Genomic DNA, 25,134 nt, shown 5'->3' with positions numbered 1-25,134 from the left:
TTAATTTTGAAAACAAGGTTAGGAAACCAATGTAAGATAATAGAATGCAGCAAGAAAATAGACTTTTTTTTGTTTGGCAAGTGCTATAAGGGAAAATAGGAATAAGATATCTCGAGTTTGAATCATGTGAATGAACATTTACCCCTTGGTGGAACAAAATTTGTCAATATGTTACGTTTCAAATAACGAATGGTTAAATTAAAAAAACAAAAATTTGTTGTAAGTGCAAAACACTTGAGATCATACTTTGGGAGCTTGAGGAAGTATACAAAATGCTTGTGGAAGATTAAGTTTTACCACATAGAACAACATTATGTATTAAACCATCAAACTTGAGGATTTACAACGACCATTAAGCACGTCTCCCTCTTTCTAACTCTTTTCAAATGTACTTTCTACATATCTCTATACCTTTTTGCATTTTCCTATCAACTATTATAGTTACGGTAGGAAAGAAAGGCCTGACGATAAGTACATAGATTTAATTTGAAAAAAAAACATAGAATGACAAGTTTCATTTTCCTGCTCCTATTTTGAAGTTGCTAACTATTCTGAATCAGGAAAGTGGACACTAATCCGCTCCTTAATTGGTGTCCTACAGGAAGGGCATTTTTCCATTCCTTTCTTTTGGTGAAGCACATTGCAATCTTCACAAAGGACTTGATGAGCACAAGGGAGAAAAACCACTGATATCTGCTCATTCATACACATAATACACTCCCTCTCCACATTTAGAACATTAGAGCCATATCTTTCTGCATAGGCTGCTAAACCCTTTGTCATTTGTGGAATGCCTCGTTTAAGTGCCTCTATTTTTGATCTTTCAGATTGGAATCTCAACTGAGAGATTTCACTCTCACACTTTTGGATATCTTCTTTATACTTTTGCATGTTTCTCTCTACCTTTTCTCTAAAATTATCTCGCTGCACTTTTCCGTGAACACGGAGTTGTTCTCTTTTAGCTTTCAGAGAATTAGCTTGTTGTAGAAACCTTTGTTTCACCCGTTCCTCCTGCTTCAATAGGACCTGAAATTCATAAATATTTACAAATTTCTTTATATAATAGAAGGAATATCAAATAGCAAGTGCATTATCAGTACAACTACATAAGTGAATGCTTGAACCACTATTACCGGAGGCGATAAGTAAAAAAACAACTAGTCATTACCAGCCTGAAGACTCTAAAACACTTACTATATTTGTAAAAGAACATTTTAATCAACCATACAAAAAAATTTAATTACTAGAATAAAAATACCTTAAACTGGTCCACAACCCTGTTGGCTTTCTCTTGCTGCTGTTGTAAAGAAGTTTTTTCCTGCTTGATAGTAGATAAATCCTCCTCAAATGAGTGCCTCTCCATGTCCGCTGCTTGACAGTTCTTTATTGCCTCCTGCTCCTTTGCCAAAGCATTATTCACGTTCATAGCATGCTTACTGGTGGAGAGCATTAAGGCCTCCATATCCTTTTTTAGTCCAACATTATCCATCTCCAAAGTGTTAAGAAGAGAATTAGTTATCTCACTCATGGAATTAGTATTTACCAGCGCTTGCTCCATCTCCATAATCCTTTCCATAGTGTCTTTCTCCGGCATTTCCTTTTCCTGGTGAACTTTTTCAGCATCTTTTTTTTCTTGCCTCAACATTTTAAGCTCAGCCTGGTCCTTGCCAAGCCTCCAGGTAGCTTGCATTACCTTCTCATTTGCCCAATCAGACCACCCTTGGAGCTCTTTCTGGAGTGATTTCAAACGGGAAGTTCGCAACAATATAGTTTCATCTCTCTCATTTTGAGGGACATATTTCCCTAGAGACTCATCATATGGGATACCAACAAAATAATCTGGCACCGCAGAAGAAATAGTTGTGTTGTCTAGGGCCTTTTTGCTGGACTTGGGCTCCATGGCTAACGAATCCATATCCTTATCATTTACATTATCTTGCATAGGTGGCACTTTGGAGGTGTCACTTGCAGGTGCAATGAATGAGGAAAGGCATGGACTATCAGAACTTGCTTTTGCTAAAGGTTGATTGCATTTAATGCAAGTTGTTCCTTTGGAGTGTGAACTCTTCTTTGTTACACCAGAAAAAGATAAGTTCACATTCTTGTCCAAAACCAAACTTTCCCAGGCAGTCATGTTTGCCTTAATATTCTTACTCGTACGGCTTCTGCAGTTCTTCTTCTCAAACTGATATGTCTTTCGCCTACGCAAATCCTTCTTGGAATTTATGGAATTTTTACCTCCCCTCGATTTGTCTTCTAAAACTGCTCCTTTCGATTTAGCCTCTGCTTTTGGAAAAGGTGTGGAACTTCCTTTTCCTTTTGCCGCTTGACAAACATTTGAATTTTTAGACTCAGGTTCTTGAGGGGATGCACTAGCAATAGGAACTTTGGATTGCAAGGTTTGAGCAATTGGGGTAAAAGGTTTTGACAACTGTTGTTTATCCGGGTTTGACTGAGTATTATCGGAAGCCTCAATCTTTGATTGAGGAAGATTCAAACCAGATGAGCTATCGCCTAGACTTTCTTGACTGCATAACTCAACCAGATGATAACCTTCCATTGTACATGCATGTATTGGATTCAAGTCCAATATTAACAGCCACCACAATGCTTCTACAACTGGCAAAGCTGGCTTAACCTCTCTCAACACACATATCATCTCTAGCAATGTGTAATTAACCAAGCTCGGTAAACCTTCAAATACAACAGGTTTATCAATATCGAAAACCTTTTCCCTACTCAATAAAGCCAAGGCACCATCAACTACATTTGAGATAGCGTCTTTGCTTCCATGATAAAGACCACTTCTCATGATAACCCATTCAGCAATTTCCTCACTGTATCCACACTTGACAATCTTCTTGACTGCACTCTGGAAAACTGTGGACAAATTTTGGGTTAAAAGCTCCAGAAGTTGAGTAGTTATAGTATCCTCCCAATCTGTATCTGGTGGCATTTCCACCTCTTGTTCCGCATCAGACTGAGGACACCCGCCCTTCAATGGGTCGATCTCAAAAATAGTGTTTTCTTTCGGTGCTTCCTCTAATAATTCATATTTTGGAAATTCCGTTAGACATGACACTGGTGAATCAGTAAGAGTTCCTAGAGGAAGCTCAGATACTAACTTCCTCTTGTTCATGCTTCCTATTTTCTTGTCTGAAACCACCAACGACTTTTTATTGGCATCATCACTGATGTTATCATCAACCATGTTGATTATGTTTTCTATGAGTGTTATTATTGTTGTACTTTGATCAATCAAGTGTCTAGCCACAATTTCCGGTCCTGCAACAAAAATTCATTCAAGTGATAATATGGACGTGTGGGGATTATAAGTTAGATAAACACATAACAACAATAGAGAATTAGAGTTGCCAAACAAAAGGAGAAAACCACATTGCAATGTTTATTTGATAGGCTAAATAACAAAAAACAAAAATGACAAGCTGATAGCAACAAGAACAACTAACTCCAGTGATCACAATTAAGCAGAAATCGTATATGTGGAACTCCCAAAGACAGGTTGACATCAATAAAAACAACTCCAATTAGCTCAATAAACCAGCAACATTATCATTCAGGTGAAGCTGCCAAAGAAGTACTTAATATTTTATGAGGATTACAAATTCTATCATATTTCAGTTACTCAAATCTCTATCCTTCAATGTAACATCATTCAACGGTAATTTGGGGATTAAAATTGAATAAAACATAGCAGTAGGGAATTAAAAATTGCCAAAACAAAAGGGAAATCATGTATCCATTATTCAAACAGAAATGCGAATGAGCTCCCAAACATTACCAAATGAAATGGATATAAAAGAAAAAGAAAGAGATTACCTCTGAGTCACAATAAACGAGCTCCCAAAAACTCACTCGATTGAATAAAAAACTTCTTTTTCTGCAAAAAAATAACTCAAATAAATTAATTATGGAAAAAAAATCACTCAAATGAATTGGGGAGAGGGGGCGGGGGGGCGGAAGCATCAAAATTGCCAAAAAAAAGATGAACACAGAAAACCTCAAACCTCAAATTCTATCAAGAAACCAATAAAGAAAACAATCTTTTGAAACCTAAATAAACTCATCCCACAAATAAAATCAAGAAACCTGAAAAAGGGGCTGCACCAAAAGTGAAAAAATGGATCATATATATATATATATATATGTATATCAAGAATGAAACTAGATTTAACTAAACTTCAATCCAAAATCAAAATGGTCACTCACCAAAGGCTTTGAAAAGGCACAATCAAGAAAGGGTAAACTCCATTGGGAGCACAAGCTATGAGTAGTCTTTTGTTTGTGGTGCCAAACACTGAAATTTGGATTCCTTATATAGAGTCACTGGCTTGATGATAATTATGGTTAGGTACATTGTATTTAATCTCTAACTCATCTATAATTAAATGGAATTTAAAACTCTTTTCCATTTTCAAGGGGTTTATTAAATAGTTAATGTGAAAATCCTCAAATATTTGGCATGCAAGTTGGATTTAAGTCAAAGAAATAAAATGTATATTCAATTCATAGAATCTAATGACTCTTTATTGGATATTTCAAATCAAAGTTATTATAGTAAGATGACATTGACAAAATAAACATATTTTTTCAATGTTGTTGTAGCACATTAGTTTTTTAAATTGATGGTACAAATATCTCATTACTCATATTGATTTATTTCAATTTTCACATAATTTTACGGAAAATTTGTTAAATAATTAAACTAAATGATATAATTAGTGTTGACATCAAATTTTGCCCCTCCTTTCTTCTAATTTATTTCGTTGAGCTTCTAAATTGCTAATAAGGTGAATACTTTATATTTCACTACTATTTTATTTTATTACTAATGTTTTCGTAATTATCTTTTAGATACTATTATTACCATTACTTTAACTTTTTATTATTTTATGATTATCATATTTTTATTATCATTTTCACTATTTTAAAAGTATATTTTTACTATCAACACTATTATTACTTCATTGTCGTCTTTTTTTAAGCTAATTGTCGTTATCTCATTTCAAGTTTTCTTACTTACTAAGTTTTTACGTAATAAATAATATACTAGTTATTAAATTAGAAGCTCAAATGAATTAACTTAAAAGAAGAAAAAAGGCCCAAAATAATCCAGCAACTCAGCCAATTTGGTTGTACATCCATTTTCCAGCCCATTTGAAATCCTAAAGTATTTAACACAATTGGAAAAATTACATAAGTTAATGTCTTTTATTTAATAATTATCACTTTTAAGTATACTTTTAATTTATTACCATTTTTGTCAACTTTTAGCGATACTAACTTAAACAATCTTGTTCCTTTAAACTTAGCAAAAAGTGCTGTCATTCGCAACTTTTAGCAATACTACTATTCAGCCAAATTGTTATATATGGTTAAAAGAATAATGTTGACAAATATCGTAAATATTTTTAAAAAAGTGTACACGTAAGTGATTTTCCCTTCACAATTTGGCTATCCAAGATGCAGCCCAATTTACTCATAGTAGGAAATGACATATACAGACAACTGCTTATAACTATTAGCAACATATAGCCCAATATTAATAAGCATTAAATAGACAATCCCAATAAAATATTAGCACAAATTGTCCCAAAATTAATTCGACTTCTTAATAGGCGTTCCCCCCCCACCCCCCCTCAATTATGAAACTAACAGTTAATGAATATCATAAATTAAGGAGACATGAGTATTATTTTTTCATGGTATTATAAGTCTTGAATTGATAAAGATGGTCATTCAGTTTCCATGAAATTTAACAATTCAAAATTAGTGTATTCAAGAAGAAAAAAAATCAACGCACTTCAACAACAAACAGAGAAAAATAAATGACATCATTGATAGTTTTGATTTATCATAGCGAAGAATGCGATAGTAAAAATTATTTTGTTTATTCAATGGAAGGGGTTGTTATTACAACAAGTATTGATTTCGATTGATTCAAATGGATTTCAACTCATCTAAATGCCGATACTTTCATCAATTCCTTTGAATTTCATTTGGATTAATAACGATTCAACACTGATATTGATACGCAATACTATGGAATTACACGTATACATCGAATTGGAAAAAATATTTATTTCAATGGATTCATTTAATTGATATCAAATTATTTATATGTCGATAAATCTATTAATTTCTTTGAATTTCATTATAAGATTGATGAAGCTTCAATACTCAATGTTAATGTAAAACAATATGAGATTACGAGTGTACATAAGATTGGAGATGGTGCTACTACAATTATACTAATAGAAGGTCAATTTTATAAGGAAAATAAGATTGTGTCAAGGTATTAGTTATTGTGAAAAAATAGTTACGTATACATTATGTATCTTGTAAAATAAATAGTGCGTATAATTATGTGATAAGTTTAGTTAACTAATGAATTCAATTAGCTCTATTTGTATACACAATCTTTCATTCAAAGAATATTTATGAATTTATTATAATTTTATATTTACAGTGTCGATTATATATACATGAAACTATTTTGAATTCATTTATTTAGAAGTTGTATACATTTATGTATACTGTAACTACAGTATTGGCCCGTATTCATTAGTTCCGTATTTACCTAACAAATTTGTATATATTTGTTTAAATCTAGATTGATATACATTAATCGAAGTGTATTTACATGGGTAGAATTTGAAGTTGTTGGTAGAGATTAAAAAAATCGAGATCATCATACCGATTTTTTTAGAAAAAATTTATGTGAAACTTTCTAACCCATAGAATTTATACCAAAAAATCAAAATCTAGAATCAAAACTATTGCCCAGAAGAGTTGAAAAACTTCAATTTCACAAATCACTTTCTAATGATTTGGGCAAGAAAACACTCAAGAGTATATATGAAAGAGAAATTTACGAGAGAACAAAGGATAAATATACAATTATATCTTGCATAATTAAATAGAGCAAATTAAGGAGCATAAAATAAAATTAAGGAGAAAAAAAAAAGAAATTATCGAGATATTTATTAAAAAGAGAAAAAAGAGATCAGAAAAGAAAGAACACTACTTTAAAACGGTTAACAAAAAAATATGGAGATAAAAAAATATAGGAACAATAAAGCAATAAAATAGGAAATGGGTGAGAGAAAATCAGATTTTTTTTCGAAGCTTTTCAAAAAACGTGGCTTTTGGATGTCAAATATATATTAAAAAATTCCTTTTTTGCCAATAAATTAAAAATGGGATATTTATTGCCAATTTAGTCTATAAGTTGTCATGTTGTGCCATTTTTTCAATAAATTGAGGCCTAAACAAATTGAGGCCCAAATGATTGCTTTAGTGACCTTATAATTGAGGCACAAGTATTGATTTTTCTTAATGTTTTCTTTGGTGTTTTATATTTCTACTATATAGAAGCATGAAAGGTAAGGACGACCACATCTTAATTTTATTGTACATTGTGCAACAAAAGTTGAATAGATTTCTAATTTTGATATTTAAATCAAAAGTGAGGATAGTTTTGTCTTTTGATTATGTTCTTTCTGCTTCTGGATTATTCTTGTCTCTCCTTTGGCCTTCCACCACTCCCAACTTCCAATTTCTCTAGCATTCATTTTCTACTCTCAACGTCAAAATTCAGCACAAGACTATCAAAGAATTGAGTTGAAGATTTGAAGAAAAAAGTCCTAAGAGGCAAAAGGTAAGGTCAATCAACTAAACGAATCTTTCAATTCTTTTCATATTTTCCAAATATAATAAATCTTACTGTTCTTTTAAGAACCTAATAATAGCATAAATATACTGTCACATTAGTTTTCCTTAATTGAACAACGATCGGTGATTCATGTATTAAGATATTGGTACAATTTTCTCATCCTAACTCCTCTTTCTTTTTACATTTCTTATGGTTGCATATAATAATTTTTATACCCATGGGTATGTAAAGAACTCTAAATACATAATTTTGGATCTTGACCTTACAATATTTTAAAATTTTACAAGCAACTTATTTAATACTAAATAATATACACTTATACTTGTTGATGTGTGGAGGTCATGAAAGTTTCCTACAAAAGATTAAGATTTTTTTTTTTGCTCAATCAACTATACATATAGATATAATTCATAACTTGAACATCTCCATTCTAAGTTATCCAAAAACTTGACGGGGTGATGCTTTCAGAATTGAGACGCAAATGTCTAACTCTATAAATGCATGTAACAAAGTATAGTATGTATGGAGAGTAGCCAGCCTTTTGCGAACCTCGCCTCTTTTAGAGTCACTCAACATACACATCAAATTCGAGTTCTACAAACCCCTTGCCAGCTTGAGCTAAGATATTTCGCCAAAGTGGATAATATCAATTTGCCGAGTTGGATTCCAAACACTATTTTCCAATTTCAAGAATGTTAAGATTGTCGGCTGCCTAATGACACGTTTGAAGACGTGGTCTGAAGCAGAGGTTTGTAAGATTTTCGATCCTTTGAAGTTTCTACTAAAGAATGCAGTGGCATTGCAGAAGCTTGTTATCTTAACAAAGAGAAGAAAATGTTTCACTTGTTCAAAGAACTGTGTTCTGACATTTATCACGGTTGACTAAGATATTGTTAGACAACCAAAAATCACAACTAATTTCGTGATTGTTTATCAAGAGTTTGCTTAGCCAACCTTTATAAATAACACGAAATTTGTTGTAGTGTTTCTAACCGCTGCCATAAATACATATTTATCAAGAAAATATAAGGTGTTTCTAGCCGTTAAAAGTTTTTTTGTAATAGTGGCATGACAAGCCTGGAAACATCTTATATTTTAGCTTTTGATTTACTTAGTGGTAATCTGAACTTGTAGTATTTCAAATGTTATGATGGTTGCTTCGTTCCTTAGAATCCTTTATCACACTCTAGACATTGCATATGTAGTTGGAACTTTTTACAATTTTTTTTACTTGAAATTATCAAAATTGGCGAACTTACAAACCAAATGTTTTCTTTTTTTTAAAAATAGACTATTTATATTTTTTTGTTATATTATATATATATATATATATATATATATATAAATGATATTGAACTTTGTGCTATTTTGGTGTTTCATATTTTGAAATTCTGACTGCGCCACAAAAGATGGAAGAATATGAGGCTGCTGGTACAAGGTATGAATCGATTCCCCAATCTATTGATTTAGCTTGTAACAATCTTCTTATTGGGATCATTATGTATGAAGTACAACTGAGTTAGAGTTGAATTGCGATATGAAAACTTGGAATTTGTGGGTTTTCATTTCAGGAATTTTTAATTGTGTTTTGGTGTCTATTTTATTTGTCCCAAGAGTTTCTATGGTGAATTTGATCTATTCACCATGTAAAACCATAGTTGATGTCATTGTCTTTAGGATTTTGTTAATATGTAGTGGTATTTGGTGTTGTTTCTGTTGTTGATGCAAATCTTGATCTTAATTGCTAGCATCAAATGAATGTGCCACAATATTTAAAGTAGGTCTTGTATCAAAAATATTTGGACAATTATGATCTTTAGTGTGTTCATAGGAAGTGGACGCAAAATAACTTCAATCATATCAAACACATGTAATCACAGATTAGCTAAATTAAATCGTGAAGTATGCAACTTATTACGGAAGTTGTTTTAAGTATTTTCTCTCAAAGACAAAAAGAGAGGTGAGCGAAAAGACAATTTTCTTTTTTAGTGTTTTAGGATCTGATTCCCAGCTAGGTCTAGAGGGAAGTTATGAGCATTACGTTCATGCATAACTTCCATACCAAGGTTAGCACGGTTGATGATATCAGCCCAAGTGTTAATTCAAGGATTGTGTTTTTTGAATTTTCAAATAAATGTGGCAAGGTGAATGGTTTTAGTCCTATATAGTCCTGTAGGACTGTTTTAGTTGCAAAAAAGTTTGATAATGCTTTTCTAGCAATTGTTTTTCATCTTTGTGTTGTATACTCTGTACTTTTAAACTCAAAAGAATTGCAAAGTTCTTCCTGTAGTCTGCAAGATACATTAGGGCAGAACTCTTCTGCTTTCCACCTAAGTTGCTCGGATTTGGGTGAGGGTGTTCGATACCGATGTGAATTTAGAGGTCGGATTCTTCATGATCTTAATTTCAGGATATAGGGATACAGATCCAAGTACAGATACTTAAGACTATGATCTGGAGGTAGAAATATGGTGATTGAAATAACTTTATTCTATTTGAATAGATCAAATACTAGGTAAATTATCTACACTTTTATTTATTTCAACATGACATTTTTTTCTATATACATTCTCACAAACATAGTAATTTCCTGTCTTGATGACGTTATCTGACAGGTCTTGATGTTTCGTGAAGGCCACGAATAAAGGAGGCTGATAATAACTAGCAAGGCTATTCCTTGAAGTAAATACATCACATGATAGTACCAAGTAAGCAGTTGGTATGTAGTAGACACATCCTTTTTTATGTTGTTTTGTGTAATAAGTTTTTATTAACTATGCCTCTGAAATTGAAGATAAATTTTGATCAAATGCTAGCTTGATCTAAAGTTTGTTTGAGCATGGGACATGCCATTACTGGTGACCACCACAAGAGATAAATTTTCTTACTTGATTATCTTAAAACATCATTTGGAACCTGTAGGTACTCTCCGACACGACTTTTCTAATTCTTCTTTGGATCTCTTCTTCTTCTATTTGTTGTCGTCTCTAGCAGTTTGCATGAAGGACCAATTTCATGTGAATTTTATCATCATACCAACTAAAGAAATTAAGAGATCTGGCATTGATCAATATTTGGCGTACTAAATAATTTAATAGTTTGAAACAAGTGATCCTTTTGTTATTTTAAGTCCTCATCTTTTGGTGATACATTTGACAATTAGAGCCTTTTTCTTGCACTATATACCAAATATAAGCTATAGATTGTAGTAGAGAGGTTGTTTATGATAGAACGTCGACTTAAATAAAAAATAAAAATTCAAAGCAGTTTGAAAAGGAAGGCTATATTAATTAAAGTTTTCTTCTTTCACTATTTCATGGCCTAAGATTGTCGCAACTACTAAAATGCCAGTATAGTTTTTTGGTTTATGGGTAATTGAATTTTGGACAAATTTATTGAAAAAGGAAGACAGTTCAGTGAATGCTCACTATGAATTGTCATAGTGAAATATTGCATGGTAGTGAAAATTTTGAGTTCTCGAGGAGTGTACATTATCTTGATTGAAAATATTTTTATTTGATTGTGAAGGCACTTAGCTGCGGAGAAGAACATGACAATTTTGTTTGGCCAATTGAAGTTCCCTTAATTGGAAGATTTTGTCTACCAAAGAGTCGTTGCAGTGTAGAGACAGTAAGAAAATGTCAGCTTGTCTATTATGCCTACAATTACAAGAAAGTAGACGAACGAGGCTTCAAGGTGCGTGTTTTACCTTCGTTAAGCTTTTTATGTTTACTTTGAATATATAATATGTGCTTGAGTATATATTTGTGATGCAAGAAGAATAACTATTGATAAGAGAAGGCTTAAGCTAAAGATCGAAATATCTTGTATCTTGTATCACAATGATACAGATTCATAGTTTTGACTACAAGTCGGAGAGGAAAGAGTTGGAAGAAAGAACTAGAAAAGCTAATGTGAAAACAAGTCATTCAGAAGCTCTCGCTTCGGACATGGAGGTAATCTATTTTGAAAAGCTTGTTGAACTTTTAGTAATTTGGAAAATTTTCAGTACATTTATGTTATTTTTAAAAATATTATTAAACTTCTGCAGCTAATGTGAAAACAAGTCATTCATAAGTTCTCGCTTCGGTCATGAAGGTACTTCTATTTTGAAAAGCTTTTTGAACTTTTAGTAATTTTAAAAATTTCAGTACATTTATGTTATTTTTCAAAATATTATTACACTTCTGCGCATAGGCCTTAATGTACATGTGTTTTATTGTAGTACAAATGAAAATTGAAACAATTCTGATTTTCATCTGGCAATGAACTATCAGGACGTCACTTTGTAGTATGGGCTAAGCAAATACCAAATTGAACTACCACTGGAATCTATGAGCTATTTCAAAAAATGAATATCATCTTATGACTGCTGAGTATAACTTTATAATAGAGCTTATATAACTTTTTGATTTGCAGCTCACTCTCTTGCAAGTGCTCGTGTAGCTCTCTCTCCTTGATCTCAAATTCTACCAGGGAGCATCGTCAATTGAGCATAAGAGAAATTCTAATGACGTATTTATCGTGGCATTTGTACTTCGGAAACTTTTCTGTATTTATAAAAATAGTTTGACAATATTACTATAGTTTATGCCCTTTTATTGTATATCAACAATATTTGTTTATGATAATCAAACTACAAAAGAGAAAAGTCAGTAGTTCTTCTTTCAAAATGATACACGTTGAACCCGTGCATACCACGGGCATTTCATATCTAGTATATTTATATACGTGAATGTCGAAGAAAAAATAATTAGTACTTCATAATTGTTGAAAGTTGTCAGACAAATTACATTGGTAAAAATCAGTAGCTAAAAACACTTTTATTGATTCACTTTATTGTCGTAATTAAAAGTTTTAACGACCGGAAAAATTATTAGTGAAGGGATAATATTGTCGCTAAGAGAATGTATAATGTCCGAATTTCATTTCGTCGTTATAGGATTTTTAACGATCGAATTTTTAATCCGGTTGTTAACTTTTAACAACGGAGCTTTTAGCGATCGGTGAGGAGTGGATTTTTATCGGTCGTTATTGACTATTAACAACGGGATTTTCTCTCGCTAAAAGTCTTTTTTCTTGTAGTGAGTCCACAATAGAAATTACTAATAACTGAATCAGTAAAAATAAATATGTATCATTAGCATAGTGATTAAGTTAAAAAGTGAACGGAAAAAGTAATAGACCTACCTTGTTTACTTTGAATATGTCGTGTAATTGTGTACTATGTATTTTCTTGCTTGTTATTTCGTTATTAATTAAGAATGCTTATTTATTTTTATTACAAATATATGCTTATTTCCTATCATATTTGATGAAGTTGTGTATTTATAATTAATAGGTATTGGTATTTTATCAAGCAATAAATTGAGGCCTAAAAAAATTGAGGCCCCAATGATTGCTTTAGTGACCTTATAATCGAGCTGATCCTGATCCATAGACTAGTTTGAACTTTAACCCCTCCACTTGAAAGATAGGTGAGAAAGTAGGAAATCAGGAGCAAATTATCAGTCATTCTTTCAACTAGCTACCCACTTGGTTGGGTGAGTCTTCATTATTTATTTATCAAATTGTGTTATGATTGGTCTAGATTCATATTAATTGTGTTCTTTGTAATCGTATAGTCATATATTAATTTGTACTTGTTAGTTGAAAACAGGGCGACTCAATAAAATGGGTGGCCTAAAGCCAAAATTTAGAAAAAGAGATACATTTATTTAATATTTTATATATAGTTTACTCTCATAATTATAATTTAATAATTAATTTTTCTTTTTCAATTTACAGTATAACATTTCTTGTAATATTTTGTAAGAAAATAATAAGCATATATAAATTATTGTACGTTACATAACAACACAAATGTTTAAATCTCTTTTATTGATTATATTTTTGAAAACTTTTCAATAGCATCATTTATCATATAAACTATCAAGATTATTCTAAAAGTGTTTAAAAATAAAATTAAGACCTCACTTCATTGAATATGTCAATTAGAGTGTCATTTGTTTTTACTTATATAATATTTCATAATACTTTTCAATAAAAAAAACTGATATTATAATGATTGTTACTTTTAGAAGACACTCAAAGTTAAGACAATATTTTTTAAAATTTAATTATTTGATAATTTAATTAGTTTGAGGTTGAAATGTTTAATAAAACATCTCTCAAAAAATTGAAGACAATCTTACAAAGCCAATATTAAAACATGGTTGATTCAAATTGAAGTGAATTAGAGAAATTAAGAAATAAAAAGTAACTAAAAATTTAATTATTTATGATTTTTAATTATAATTACATCAATAATAAAATTTCAAAAATATATGCATAATAATTAGTACGGATTAGCAATAAACTATTAAATTTTATTAAATTAATATTGTCAAGTATTTATAGCATACCTAACAACTAAAAAGGAACAGAGGAGAAGTAACGTAATTTTTTTATATTCTACTTGGGTTTCATAAGATCTGGCCGTCTCTTTTATGTATGTATTTCCTTCATCTGCTTTTGGTTCTTCGTTTAATCTTGCCTCTTATTGCAATTTGTTTCTTTTCTGTGCGTATGTTTTCGTAACTGAATTTGGGGTTTTTTTGGAGGCCCTTATTTTTAGGTTGAGCCGCCCTTGAGCTGAAATAAGTAATGTGCACACATGATATTATTTTATCCCCGTTTGGTTGAAGGTATTAGATTGTCTTGAATTATTTTTTTCACCATTCTTGACATAGTGATGATATAAGTTATCCTATATAATTGATGAAATAACTTATCTCAGGATTAATTATTCCGAGATAACTTGTTCCCAACTCAACGACCTCAATTAGTGTGGTCTTGCCTATATTGATCTGACTTTCTGGTGCAAGGTCTCTTTCTCCTTTGTAGTTGAATTGTTGCACTCGAGTCGGGGTCTTGCGAAAACAGCCTCTCTGCCTCCACGAGTTAGTTGTAATGTCTGCATACATTCTACACTCCCAAACCTAACTTGTGATCGATGGTGTTGTTTCTGGTGTGATGAGTATTGGAAATAATTGATCTAGTTACTACATGAGTATGCATTGGAATTATGTGATAAGAGATTAAAAATCAATCGAAAACTCATCTTAATTTGCTCTTTTATACCCACAGTGATGATCCGATCAAGTGAAGCAGCTGCCATGAAGCGGAGAAGACTAAACGTGGATTCGCCTACTCAGGGACTTGTAGATGCTGACTATATAGTTCTCAATGTGGTGAAAAGTAAAAAGAATCAGGGTATCTTGAAGGCAGGGGTGAAAAAAGAGGCAAACATAGCACCAATTGTTGTGGATAAATCCTTGAAGTTACTGGTGAAAAAGAACTTGATAAAACAAGTCACAAATATCCAAAGTAAGGGAAGGAATCCTTATTACATAGCTGTTGAGTTTGAACCTTCGGATGAACTGACTGGTGGTGCGTGGTACTCGGAGGGAAATCTTGACAAGGAATTCATCACAGTTCTTAGAGACACTTGCCTCAAGGTCATACAAATGCTGAAAGTTGCTACTGCAGAGGGAATCCACGATTTCTTGAAGAAAAGGAAAGTTGTTGAGTGCACAAGTCAGCAAATCGCGGAAATATTGAAATCTATGGTTCTGGACAATACTGTTATAGAGGTAAAGAGTATTGGATTGGGAGAATATCATTCTATTCCTGTTGGATCAGTATGTTATCGAACTGCAAGCGGAGTTGCTCTAGAGGCTGATCCAAAAACAATCGCGCCAATGGCTTCAATTCCATGTGGTGCTTGCTCTAGGATTAATCAATGTACACCAAATGGAGTTATATCCCCACAAACCTGTGTCTACTACACTAAATGGTTAAACTTTGAATTTTGATGGTAAGTAAATCCTACACTCTAGTTTTCTTTGATGAAACCAAAACAAAAGGTCCATTTTTTTTCACTATTACAACCCAGAATGTGAAGTATTCTTTGCTAAATTGCCCTGCATTATTAAGTTTGCAACTTCATTCACATTTCACATTTATGGTGTGTCACCTTGTTTGGATGGTTGTTACCGGTTGTATTGTGTTGCAACGATTCATATTAGTTTAAATATATAGTTTGTTTTGATAGCTACTTAAACTTGTATCGTATTATTATAGTTATCATTATATAATATGAAGTGTCTCATTTTATATGATGACTAATGTGCTGTTAACTTATTCTTATTTTTCTCATTTATTATCATTCAAATTATTTATATCTGGCATCATATGACGACATAAAATGATGCAATCTATTCGAACATTATATTCATCATAACAAAACAATACAAGGCAACACTATATATCTTCAAGCAACCAACCATCCAAACAAAAAAAATCCGGGCACCCAAAACCGACTTATAGAAGAAAAAAATCTAACTTGACTACTATTGGATTATCTCAACCATTAAATGAAAAGGAAGAAAACAACCCATTAAAGAAAAACTGAGGGAAAACAGAAAAAGGGGTGCATTAAAAAAGTATAAGGACAAATATAAGATGACTCTTTTCCATAAAATATATTAAGCACAAATCTAGGATTTTATGAGTAAAATTATAAATGGATTCCATAAAAAGCAATGACTACTAAACTTTGCTAGTAAAATTGTACATGTTTTCAACAATGTACCATATGTAATGATTAATTAGACATGAGGAAAGAGGAAAAAGGAAAAAGGAAAAAGGTAAAAAATATCATAAAATATATTCAGAACATTTTACTTTTCTAAAATTAGTTGAATTATAAACTTCGAATCAAGAAAAAACATAATGTGGACAAATCAACAAGTTAAACAACATTATAAAAATTAATTTTGCTATTATATATTGTATACTGATTCATTCGAACCCCAATTGTCGAAAAATCATACTCCTTTTAGATATACAAGGTTAAAAAATTTATTTTATATATATATATATATATATATTGTGAATGTGAACTCAATTGATAATTTTTTTTGAACTTTACCTCTTTTGTTAACACATATACAAAGTCACTAGGTTCATGTGAACTTAGTAACTTTGATTCGGACTATGTATATTAGTATATGTGTTAATAAAAGTATAGCGGAGACAATATCTTTATCAAATCAGTTCAACATCTATAAATATACAAAAAAAAGAAATTTTTTAATGTTGTATATATAATAGGTGTATAATTTTTCGACAAATGGAGTTCGAAATAAATAGTATACAATATACTAATAGCATAGATAATTTTTATTAATGTCGTTTAACTTGTTGATTTATCCACATTATGTTTTCTTGTTTCGAAATTTGCAATTCAACCAATTTTTAAAAAAATAATGTTTTGAATATAATTTATGATATTTATTTTTTTACTTTTTCCTATAATCTCGAATGATCATACATATGACACGTTGTTGAAAACATGTACAATTTTACCTGCAGAATTTCGTTGCCATAGCTTTTATGGAATCCATTTACAACTTTACCTTAAAATCCTTTATTTGTACTCAATTTTGTCCTTACACTTTTTTAATGCACCCTTTTGTTGTTTTTCCTCAGCTTGATCATTAATAGGTTATTTTCTTTCCTCTTCTCTAAATCGGTTTTGGGTTTCTTGCTTGACTTGTTTGGATGGTGGTTGTGTATTGTTTCACGATGTATTGTATCATAGCACATTGTATTATATTATTTTGATGAATATAATATTTGGATAGATTTGTAACATTTCTTTCCCGTTATTACTTAATGTCAGATACAAATAATTTGAAGGATATACCATCAAAACAAACAATATATTTAAACTAACACCGATAGTCGCAAGATAATACAAGATCGGTAACAACCATCCAAACAAGGTCACACACCACCAGTAGGCAGTACATGTTTTGAATAAAGTCTAAATATTTATTTGGTTGCTGATGTAAAAGACAAATAAAATGCAACCGTATGTGTGTTCGATTACTGAATTCCATGTGGTTTTGAATAAAGTCTAAAATTTCATTTGGATTTGGACAAGACACTGAACTCATCACATTCTTCTCGTGCAACAAAGAAGAACTCTCACTCTAAAGTAATTACTTTGGTTAAAAGCAATACACCTTTAGTGAAACAATTTCTAATAGTCTGCCCTTCCTCATCCATTGCACCTGCAACTAACACCTCTAGCGTGCCACCATGCAAGATAATGTAAATGAAAAGGATTCAAATTCGTTAGCCTTGGAACCTAATCCAAATGAAAATTTAGACTTTATTAAAAACACATGGAATTTAGAACCGAACACACATACATTTGCATTTTATCTGTCTTTTCCTCAACAACCAAATGAATACGGGAAACTTACATAAATATACTATATTAAGAAAATATTTACCATTTATAGCAATAACATTTTCTTTTCACTTGATCCCTTTTAATACATTTATAATACAGTTTTAATATATATTCCAAAGAACAATTTATAAAACATATATAATACAAGTTTTATTGATAAATAATACATTTATCACACATTTTAATACACTTATAATACAATTTGTCAATTTCTTACTAAACAAGCATAATATATTTTAAAGCAGTTATAATACATATATATTGCATACATAATTCACTTTTAATACATATTGCAGATTTATCATAGTATGCTATATATTGCTACAAATGATAATAAATAAAAAAGTATCGCTAAAATCAGTAATTATTTATTAAACGGCGAAGGGCCTAAAATTCCCCTTACGTATTTGAATTGGTAGAAAATTACCCTCCATCCACCTTTCGACCTTAAAATACCACTGTCGTCCACCTTTTGGCTCAAAAATACCCTTGATGTTAATCCTTTGGCTCATATTTGCCCTTAATTTTAATAGCTTCCTTAAAGTAAAATTATTAAATATTTATATTAAGTTGATTAATGTGATTGGTCCAAATTTAAACTCTTCTCAAATAAATAATAAAAATAATATTTTTAAAATTTGTTTCTTTTTATAAAACCACATATGATTCATATTTTGACCTGATACACTTGAAAATAGTATTGAAAAATTTCATGATATCTTCCTATTGGCCTATTTTAATCAACCCCCAACTTATTATAACGGAACCCAAGTCATAAATGAGGATCCAACTAAAATCCATACTCACCCCAACTGATTGTCCATCTAAAAAAATTAGTATTTTTATTAATATACAATTTTCTATCAATTATCCAAATGTCTTGTTCATTTTCTCTTTTATTCTCTTTTTTAAATCTCTTATTATTAATTAAGATATATGGGACTCAAACTTGAATTGAACTCGCATGTTTATATATTCTTTTAATTTGTATTATTTCTATGGTGGGATGAGGTTGGGGATAAGAGAAATAATTATTTTTATTTTGTATTTTTGGTACACACAAAAGAAAAATGTGATATTCGTACATATTTGCTTAATCAAGTCATCTTTTATTGAACTTATTATTTCTATATGAATGCATCGTTATTTTCCTCCTTTTCTCTCTCTTGTTTGTCATAAATTGAAAATATAAAATTGAAAGTGGTGGAAAAGATCCAAATAGAAAAAATAATGAAAGAGATAAGAAGTGGGGGGGGGGGAGGGGTAGAGAGTACATGCCTAACCTCCTTTATGCCTAACCTCCCTTTTAATTTTAATTTACTATGAAATTCAAAATAAAGTAAATCATGTGAGTTTATATATTAAGTAATTTCAAATTATTTTAACGGAAAAGGGCCTAAAATGCCCTTAAACAACAAGATTTGGTACAATAATGCCCTCCATCCACCTTATGAGTATGACCCGTTAGACATAAGGGTATTTTTGAGCCAAAAGGTGGACTACAGGGGTATTTTAAGGCCGAAAGGTGGATAAAGGGTAATTTTGTACCAATTCAAATACTTGAGGGGTAATTTAGGCCCTTCTCCGTTTATTAAAAGGTACATTTTAAAGTAATTTTTCCTTACACTTTACTCAAAATTGTACTGGTACTAGTGTTTCACATTTATGGTGTGTGACCTTGTTTGGAAGGTTGTTACCTTTTTTATTGTGTTGCAACTATAAATATGTTGTTTGTTTTGATATTTATCCTTCAAATTGTTTGTAATTGACATATGTAATATTGAAAAATGATGCAAATATATCCAAACATTATATTCATCTAAACTATACAATACAACACAATATGATATGATACAATACATCGTGAAACAATACACAACCACTATCCAAACAAGTAAAGCAAGAAACCCAAAACCGACTTAGAGAGGAGGAAAGAAAAAACCCATTAATGATCAAGTTGAGGAAAAACAACAAAAGGGGTGCTTTAAAAAATCTTAAGGAAAAGTATAATATGACATTTTTTCCATAAAATATATTGAGTACAAATAAAGGATTTTAAGAGTAAAGTTGTAAATGGATTCCATAAAAGCTATGGCTACTAGATTCTGCTGGTAAAATTGTACTTGCTTTCAACAATGTACCATATGAATGATCTTTCGAGATAAAAGGAAAAAGTAAAAAAAATATCATAAAATATATTCAAAATATTTTTTTCCTCTAAAATTAGTAGAATTACAAGTTTTGAAACAAGAAATACATAATGTGGATGAATCAGCAAGTTAAACGACATTAAAATAAATTATATATGCTATATACTAATTATTTTGAACTCCATTTGTCGAAAAATCATACTCCTATTATATATAAAACGTTTAAAAAAGTTCCTTTTTGTATATATTAGAGATGTTGAACTGATTTGATAAAGATATTATCCCCACTATACTTTCATTAACACATATACAGAGTCCGAATCAAAGTTACTAGCTAAGTTCAGAGAACCTGTAAGTCCTTAGTTTTATCCGCCCAAGTTAAATTAAAATAACCATACCACATCCACATAATTCAATACCATGCATGAGTTGTTTGAAAGCCAATTGTGAACAGATGAATACTAGTACTGAGTAGATATAACAAGACAAAGGAAGAGCTTCTACTAAATTTTAACTTATTTAGAAACAGAATCACTTACTTCCAAATCAACAAAAAAGAAATGGTTCTAAGTGGGATCATATTATCTTTGTCCATATATATAGGGCAAAAAACTAAAGTATACAACTTAAGTACCTTAATTACTACTATATAGCAATAGTTTTTTTCAAAACTAGAATTTATAGTTAAAAAAGAAAAAACCTAGAAATATATAGTCAGCGACACTTATCTCATATTTCTTGATTTTCTCCAATTATTTTACCTTTCACGATTTACTAAGATTTGTTACATATTCTCTCTCATGAAGAAAGGTTTTTAACAAAAATAAAATTCTCTTTCTACTCATTCTGATCGATTGTTGAAACATGGATACCAACAATATTTGAATTCTAATTCAACACAACGAACGATGGGACACATCAGGTATTTGAGCAAATAATGATTGAATCGGTGTTTTTTATGCAATTATTTTAATATATTTGTGATTTTTTTCGTATGATCGTTTTTCTTACAATCTATATTAGGTCGTTTTGGTATTTATTTGTTGGTTTAAATTGTATGTTTTTGTGGTTAGGTATAAAATTCATAAGCTTTGGTAAATGATCTGGTGCAACGATTGACTGGTTTCAATTCTTGAATAAACAATAAATATTATTAATCGTTTTTGGTATATTATTAGGTTCAATTCTGTAGTATGTTTTTATAAACACCATTATTCATCATTTATTTTTGTTGTGAGTGATATAAACGCCAAATTTCTTGAATATTATTTTGGTAAAAAACTAGGTGTAATTGATAGTGTATTTGTTATAGGTGATTTGATGTAATTGCTAGTGTATATTGATTGTTAATAAACGAACACAAAAATTTGGGATAGTTTTTTGGGTTTATATTATGATGTAATTGTATATTTTTTAACGTATTTAAACGCCAACTAACGTGATATTTTTTTGGTTCATCTATTGGGGTAGTAGATAGTGTATTTTATGATATAATTGATATATTTAGGTCGTATATAAACACCAACTTTCATGGTAGTTTTTTGGTTTATTTATTGGTGTTTTTGTGATGTATATTCTGGAATAATTGATATATTTAGGTAGTATATAGGCACCAATTTTCATGGTAGTTTTTTGGTTCGGTATATTTATGGTGTATATCCTGGTAGAATTGTTAATTTTAGGTCGTAAATAATCACCAACTAACATGGTAGTTTTTTGGTTCATCTATTGGTGTATTTAAGGCTTCTACATTGATTTAGGGAAAAAGGGCTCGAGTTGCAACACTTCTATTCTTAATGGACAGCAGGCTACCACAGATGATAGCCTTTTTGCTAGGAATTTAGATAATGTATTTTTGTGTATGATATATTTAGGTCGTATATAAACATCAATTTTCATGGTATTTTTTTGGTTCATCTATTGATGTATTTTATAGTGTATTTTGGGTGGTCCAAAATTATTTTGGAGATTGATTAACAATAAATTGTAATCTAACACAGGAAAGTACGTGAATTACAATATGAGATTTCTTGTAGTCATACAGTTGCTGCTATCAGATACAGAAACAAACACCGCGAAGATTATTGTTCATCTTATTATAGTTCTAAGACTTTTCAAGATACTTATGCAATCTCAATTGATCCAATGCCTTGCGAAAGCACTTGGTATATTCAATCACATATTATGGAAGAATGGTGTTACCATCAATTGCAAGAAAATAACAAGGCAGACCACCAAATAATGATCGTAAGAAGGAATTTGACGAAGGAAAATTCAAACGGTGTAAAGTCACTTGTAGTAAATGTGGTACACCAGGGCATAACAAAAAACACTTGCCCCAAATTTGCGCCTCAAAATTTGCATTGGTGTTTTTTTTTGGTTTTGTTTTGAAAAAGTATACATTTGAATCTTTTAGGTTTTTGTTGAAATTCAGATTTTTTTAATGAATGTTAATCACAATTTAATCCATATTTGGTTAATTAGCTAATTCATAATAAGGATCAATTTATAATAGTGGTGTAATTACTGTTGTAACATTGGTGATCGATTGCATGTTGATTTACTACATTATGATTTTTTTGGTGAAAATATGATATAACTGTTCAAATTTATTGGTGGTATATAATGGCTGAATTGTTTGTATTATATAATATTGAGGGATGACTGACCTTAAGAGAAAAGATAAAAATGGTGAAAGCATTAAACTGGTGAGAAAGAAAAGAATGGTGAAAATGATGAATATGAACGGAAGATAGAAAGACAACAATGGTTACAATTTCTCTCCAAATAAAACTACATAGGGAATAATGAATATTTAGAAAGAATAAATTGTTGGAAAAGTAAAAAGGTTTTACTTTACATTCATTGAATTAAAAAGGAAGAAAAATAAAATAATATCATTCAAAAGGCAGTAACGTGTGCAAACAAAATTGTAATTGTGAGATAAATAAGGCATATAATCCCAAAAATAGGAGAGAAGAAAATCGAATTTATATAATTAAATTAACATAAAAAATTAATTATTCTGCTATGCATATATATATATATATTACATCAAAAGATGTTCCACTTCTTGCTAGTAGACAATCAAGATCCAACTACTCTTTTTTGCATATGGAGCTAAATTTTATTTCTTACGAATAAGTAATTTCTCTAGTATTAACATGCAAAACGATAGGACCATTTTTTACAAGACAATGAATTTAGTGATTACTTACTCTAGTAATAACATTGCTTGCTTGAGAACAAGGTTCGAAAACTCTGATGTAAATTAATAGAATGGAACAATGAAATAGTTTTATTTGGCAAGTGCTACAAAGGATTATAGAAATTAGAGATCTTAGGTTTGAATCCTCTGAATGAAGAACATTTACCCCTTGGGTGAACAAAATTAGTCAGGACATGAAGTTTCAAATAAAAATGGATAATTTTTATTTTAACAAAAATAAAGTTTTGCAAGTGCAGAACACTTGAAATCTTATTTTTGGGTACTTTGCGAAGTATACAAAAGACTTGAGGAAGTACACTAATATCCATATGTAAGTATACAAAATGCTTGAGAAAGATTAAGTTTCAGCACATAGAACAACATTTAAGGATTTACACGGACCATCAAGCACTCCTCCCTCTTTCTAACTCTCTTCACTTGTTCTTTCTACATATCTACACCTTTTTACATTTTTGATGAAGCATAGACGTTGAAGTACTATGCATTGTTTTGATGATTTGACAAATCTTTTGAAGAACCAGCTATGCTACGTTCAGTCACTCAGCAGAAACTGTATGAGAATCTGATTCGCAGGAGAAACTTTCTTCATGAGATTTTCATCATAAAAAAGGGGAAAATTGATGAAGCATAGATGTTGAAGTACTATGCATTATTTTGATGACTTAACAAAACTTGCCAAGGAAACAAATTAGGGACTAGGTACGCACCCGACCAATCTATAATAGATTGATATGCTCAGTCAAGAGAGAATACTTATTCAGGGGGGAACTGTCTCTAAGAAGAACCTTATTGCAAAGGGGAACTAATAAGGGACCAGGTCACTGTTGCAGGAATGCATTACTTCAGGTAGCACTGCAGTCTAGTATTGTCGGCTAAATTTGCCCTTGAAGTCTATTTCAACTATAGTTAGTTGGTACTGTAGTCGGCAATAGAGTTATTGCTTAGTTGTATTGTAATTGAGTTATTACAAGGAGAGAGGGATTAAGAGTTTAATTCCTAGGCTACAAGAGGTTGTAATCTGAAACTTGGCTCGTGCTGTTAGTGAAGTTATTACAAGGAGAGAGGGATTAAGAGTTTACTTTTCGCTGTGTAGATTGTTGTTCTTCTCTGTTCTTAGCTGTTTTCAGTCAAGGACATGGTCCCTTGACCCGTGGTGGATTCACACAGGCCATCAATATTCCTATCAACCTTTACAGTTACAGTATAAAAGAATGGCCTGAAAAAAGGACATAAACTTTTTCTGAAAAGAAAAAACAATGACCAACTCTTTTTTCATGTCGATGTTTTGAAGTTTCTAACTATTAAGAATCAGCAAAGCGGACATTAATCTGCTTCTTTATTGGTGTCCTACAAAAGGGCATTCGCCCATTCTTTTCTTTTGGTGAAGCACGTCGCAATCTTCACAAAGGACTTGATGTGCACAAGGGAGAAAACCCACTAGATATCTGCTCATTCATACACAACACACCCCCTCTCCATCTTTACAAAATTAGAGCCAGAACTTTCTGCATAGAATTATAAGTAGTATTATAAGTTTTCCCTTTATTTTTGGGAAAATGCATAAGTACCCCCCCAACCTATGCCCGAAATCTCAGAGACACACCTAACCTTTACTGAGGTCCTATTATCCCCCGAACTTATTTTATATATAATTTTCTACCCCTTTCCGGCCTACGTGGCACTATCTTGTGGGCCCAGCGCGTGTTGACAATTTTTTCAAGGATAGTGCCACGTAGGCCGAAAAGGGGTAGAA

The 25,134-nt window shown here is 31.0% G+C and overlaps 3 protein-coding genes across 7 annotated transcripts; 2 read left to right on the top strand and 1 right to left on the bottom strand.

The window, feature by feature from the left end:
- Window positions 1-306: 306 nt before the first annotated feature.
- On the bottom strand, window positions 307-4,328 carry LOC102605675 (putative E3 ubiquitin-protein ligase RF298). The gene is made up of 4 exons (XM_006358377.2): window positions 4,231-4,328; window positions 3,841-3,901; window positions 1,259-3,285; window positions 307-1,026 (listed from the first exon to the last, which is right to left on the bottom strand). Exons 3-4 carry the CDS (start codon window positions 3,209-3,211, stop codon window positions 547-549), a joined length of 2,433 nt encoding a protein of 810 aa, XP_006358439.1. The 5' UTR covers window positions 3,212-3,285; window positions 3,841-3,901; window positions 4,231-4,328; the 3' UTR covers window positions 307-546.
- A 3,214-nt stretch (window positions 4,329-7,542) lies between these two features.
- On the top strand, window positions 7,543-12,347 carry LOC107062825 (uncharacterized). 5 transcript variants are annotated; one of them, XM_015313932.1, is made up of 6 exons: window positions 7,543-7,681; window positions 9,106-9,134; window positions 10,331-10,415; window positions 11,225-11,392; window positions 11,548-11,652; window positions 12,116-12,347. In XM_015313932.1, exons 3-6 carry the CDS (start codon window positions 10,392-10,394, stop codon window positions 12,140-12,142), a joined length of 324 nt encoding a protein of 107 aa, XP_015169418.1. In that variant the 5' UTR covers window positions 7,543-7,681; window positions 9,106-9,134; window positions 10,331-10,391; the 3' UTR covers window positions 12,143-12,347. The 5 variants fall into 5 exon arrangements, 4 of the variants coding, with proteins under 4 accessions (XP_015169418.1, XP_015169416.1, XP_015169417.1 ...); XM_015313930.1 differs by having other exon boundaries at window positions 10,312-10,415; XM_015313931.1 differs by having other exon boundaries at window positions 7,543-7,686; window positions 10,312-10,415.
- Window positions 12,348-14,826: 2,479 nt separating this feature from the next.
- Window positions 14,827-15,557, top strand: LOC107062820 (DNA-directed RNA polymerase III subunit RPC6-like). The gene has a single exon (XM_015313917.1). The coding sequence runs from the start codon at window positions 14,827-14,829 to the stop codon at window positions 15,550-15,552; it is 726 nt and encodes a 241-aa protein (XP_015169403.1). The 3' UTR covers window positions 15,553-15,557.
- Window positions 15,558-25,134: the final 9,577 nt, after the last annotated feature.

The sequence above is a fragment of the Solanum tuberosum genome, unplaced genomic scaffold (assembly GCF_000226075.1).
Source record: "Solanum tuberosum cultivar DM 1-3 516 R44 unplaced genomic scaffold, SolTub_3.0 scf00263, whole genome shotgun sequence".
NCBI lineage: Eukaryota > Viridiplantae > Streptophyta > Magnoliopsida > Solanales > Solanaceae > Solanum > Solanum tuberosum.
Note: the sequence above shows the minus strand (reverse complement) of the source record. Positions and strands in the feature narration are given on the sequence as shown.

Bases quoted from the DNA above. Each gene is read 5' to 3' on its own strand.
- LOC102605675 (XM_006358377.2), bottom strand. From the start codon at position 3,211: ATGGTTGATGATAACATCAGTGATGATGCCAATAAAAAGTCGTTGGTG. The intron at 1,027-1,258 runs GTATTTTTATTC...TATGAATTTCAG, and splicing joins GGGTTGTGGACCAGTTTAAG to GTCCTATTGAAGCAGGAGGA.
- LOC107062825 (XM_015313932.1), top strand. From the start codon at position 10,392: ATGATAGTACCAAGTAAGCAGTTG. The intron at 10,416-11,224 runs GTATGTAGTAGA...TTGATTGTGAAG, and splicing joins TAGTACCAAGTAAGCAGTTG to GCACTTAGCTGCGGAGAAGA. The intron at 11,653-12,115 runs GTAATCTATTTT...TTTGATTTGCAG, and splicing joins CTCTCGCTTCGGACATGGAG to CTCACTCTCTTGCAAGTGCT.
- LOC107062820 (XM_015313917.1), top strand. From the start codon at position 14,827: ATGATCCGATCAAGTGAAGCAGCTGCCATGAAGCGGAGAAGACTAAAC.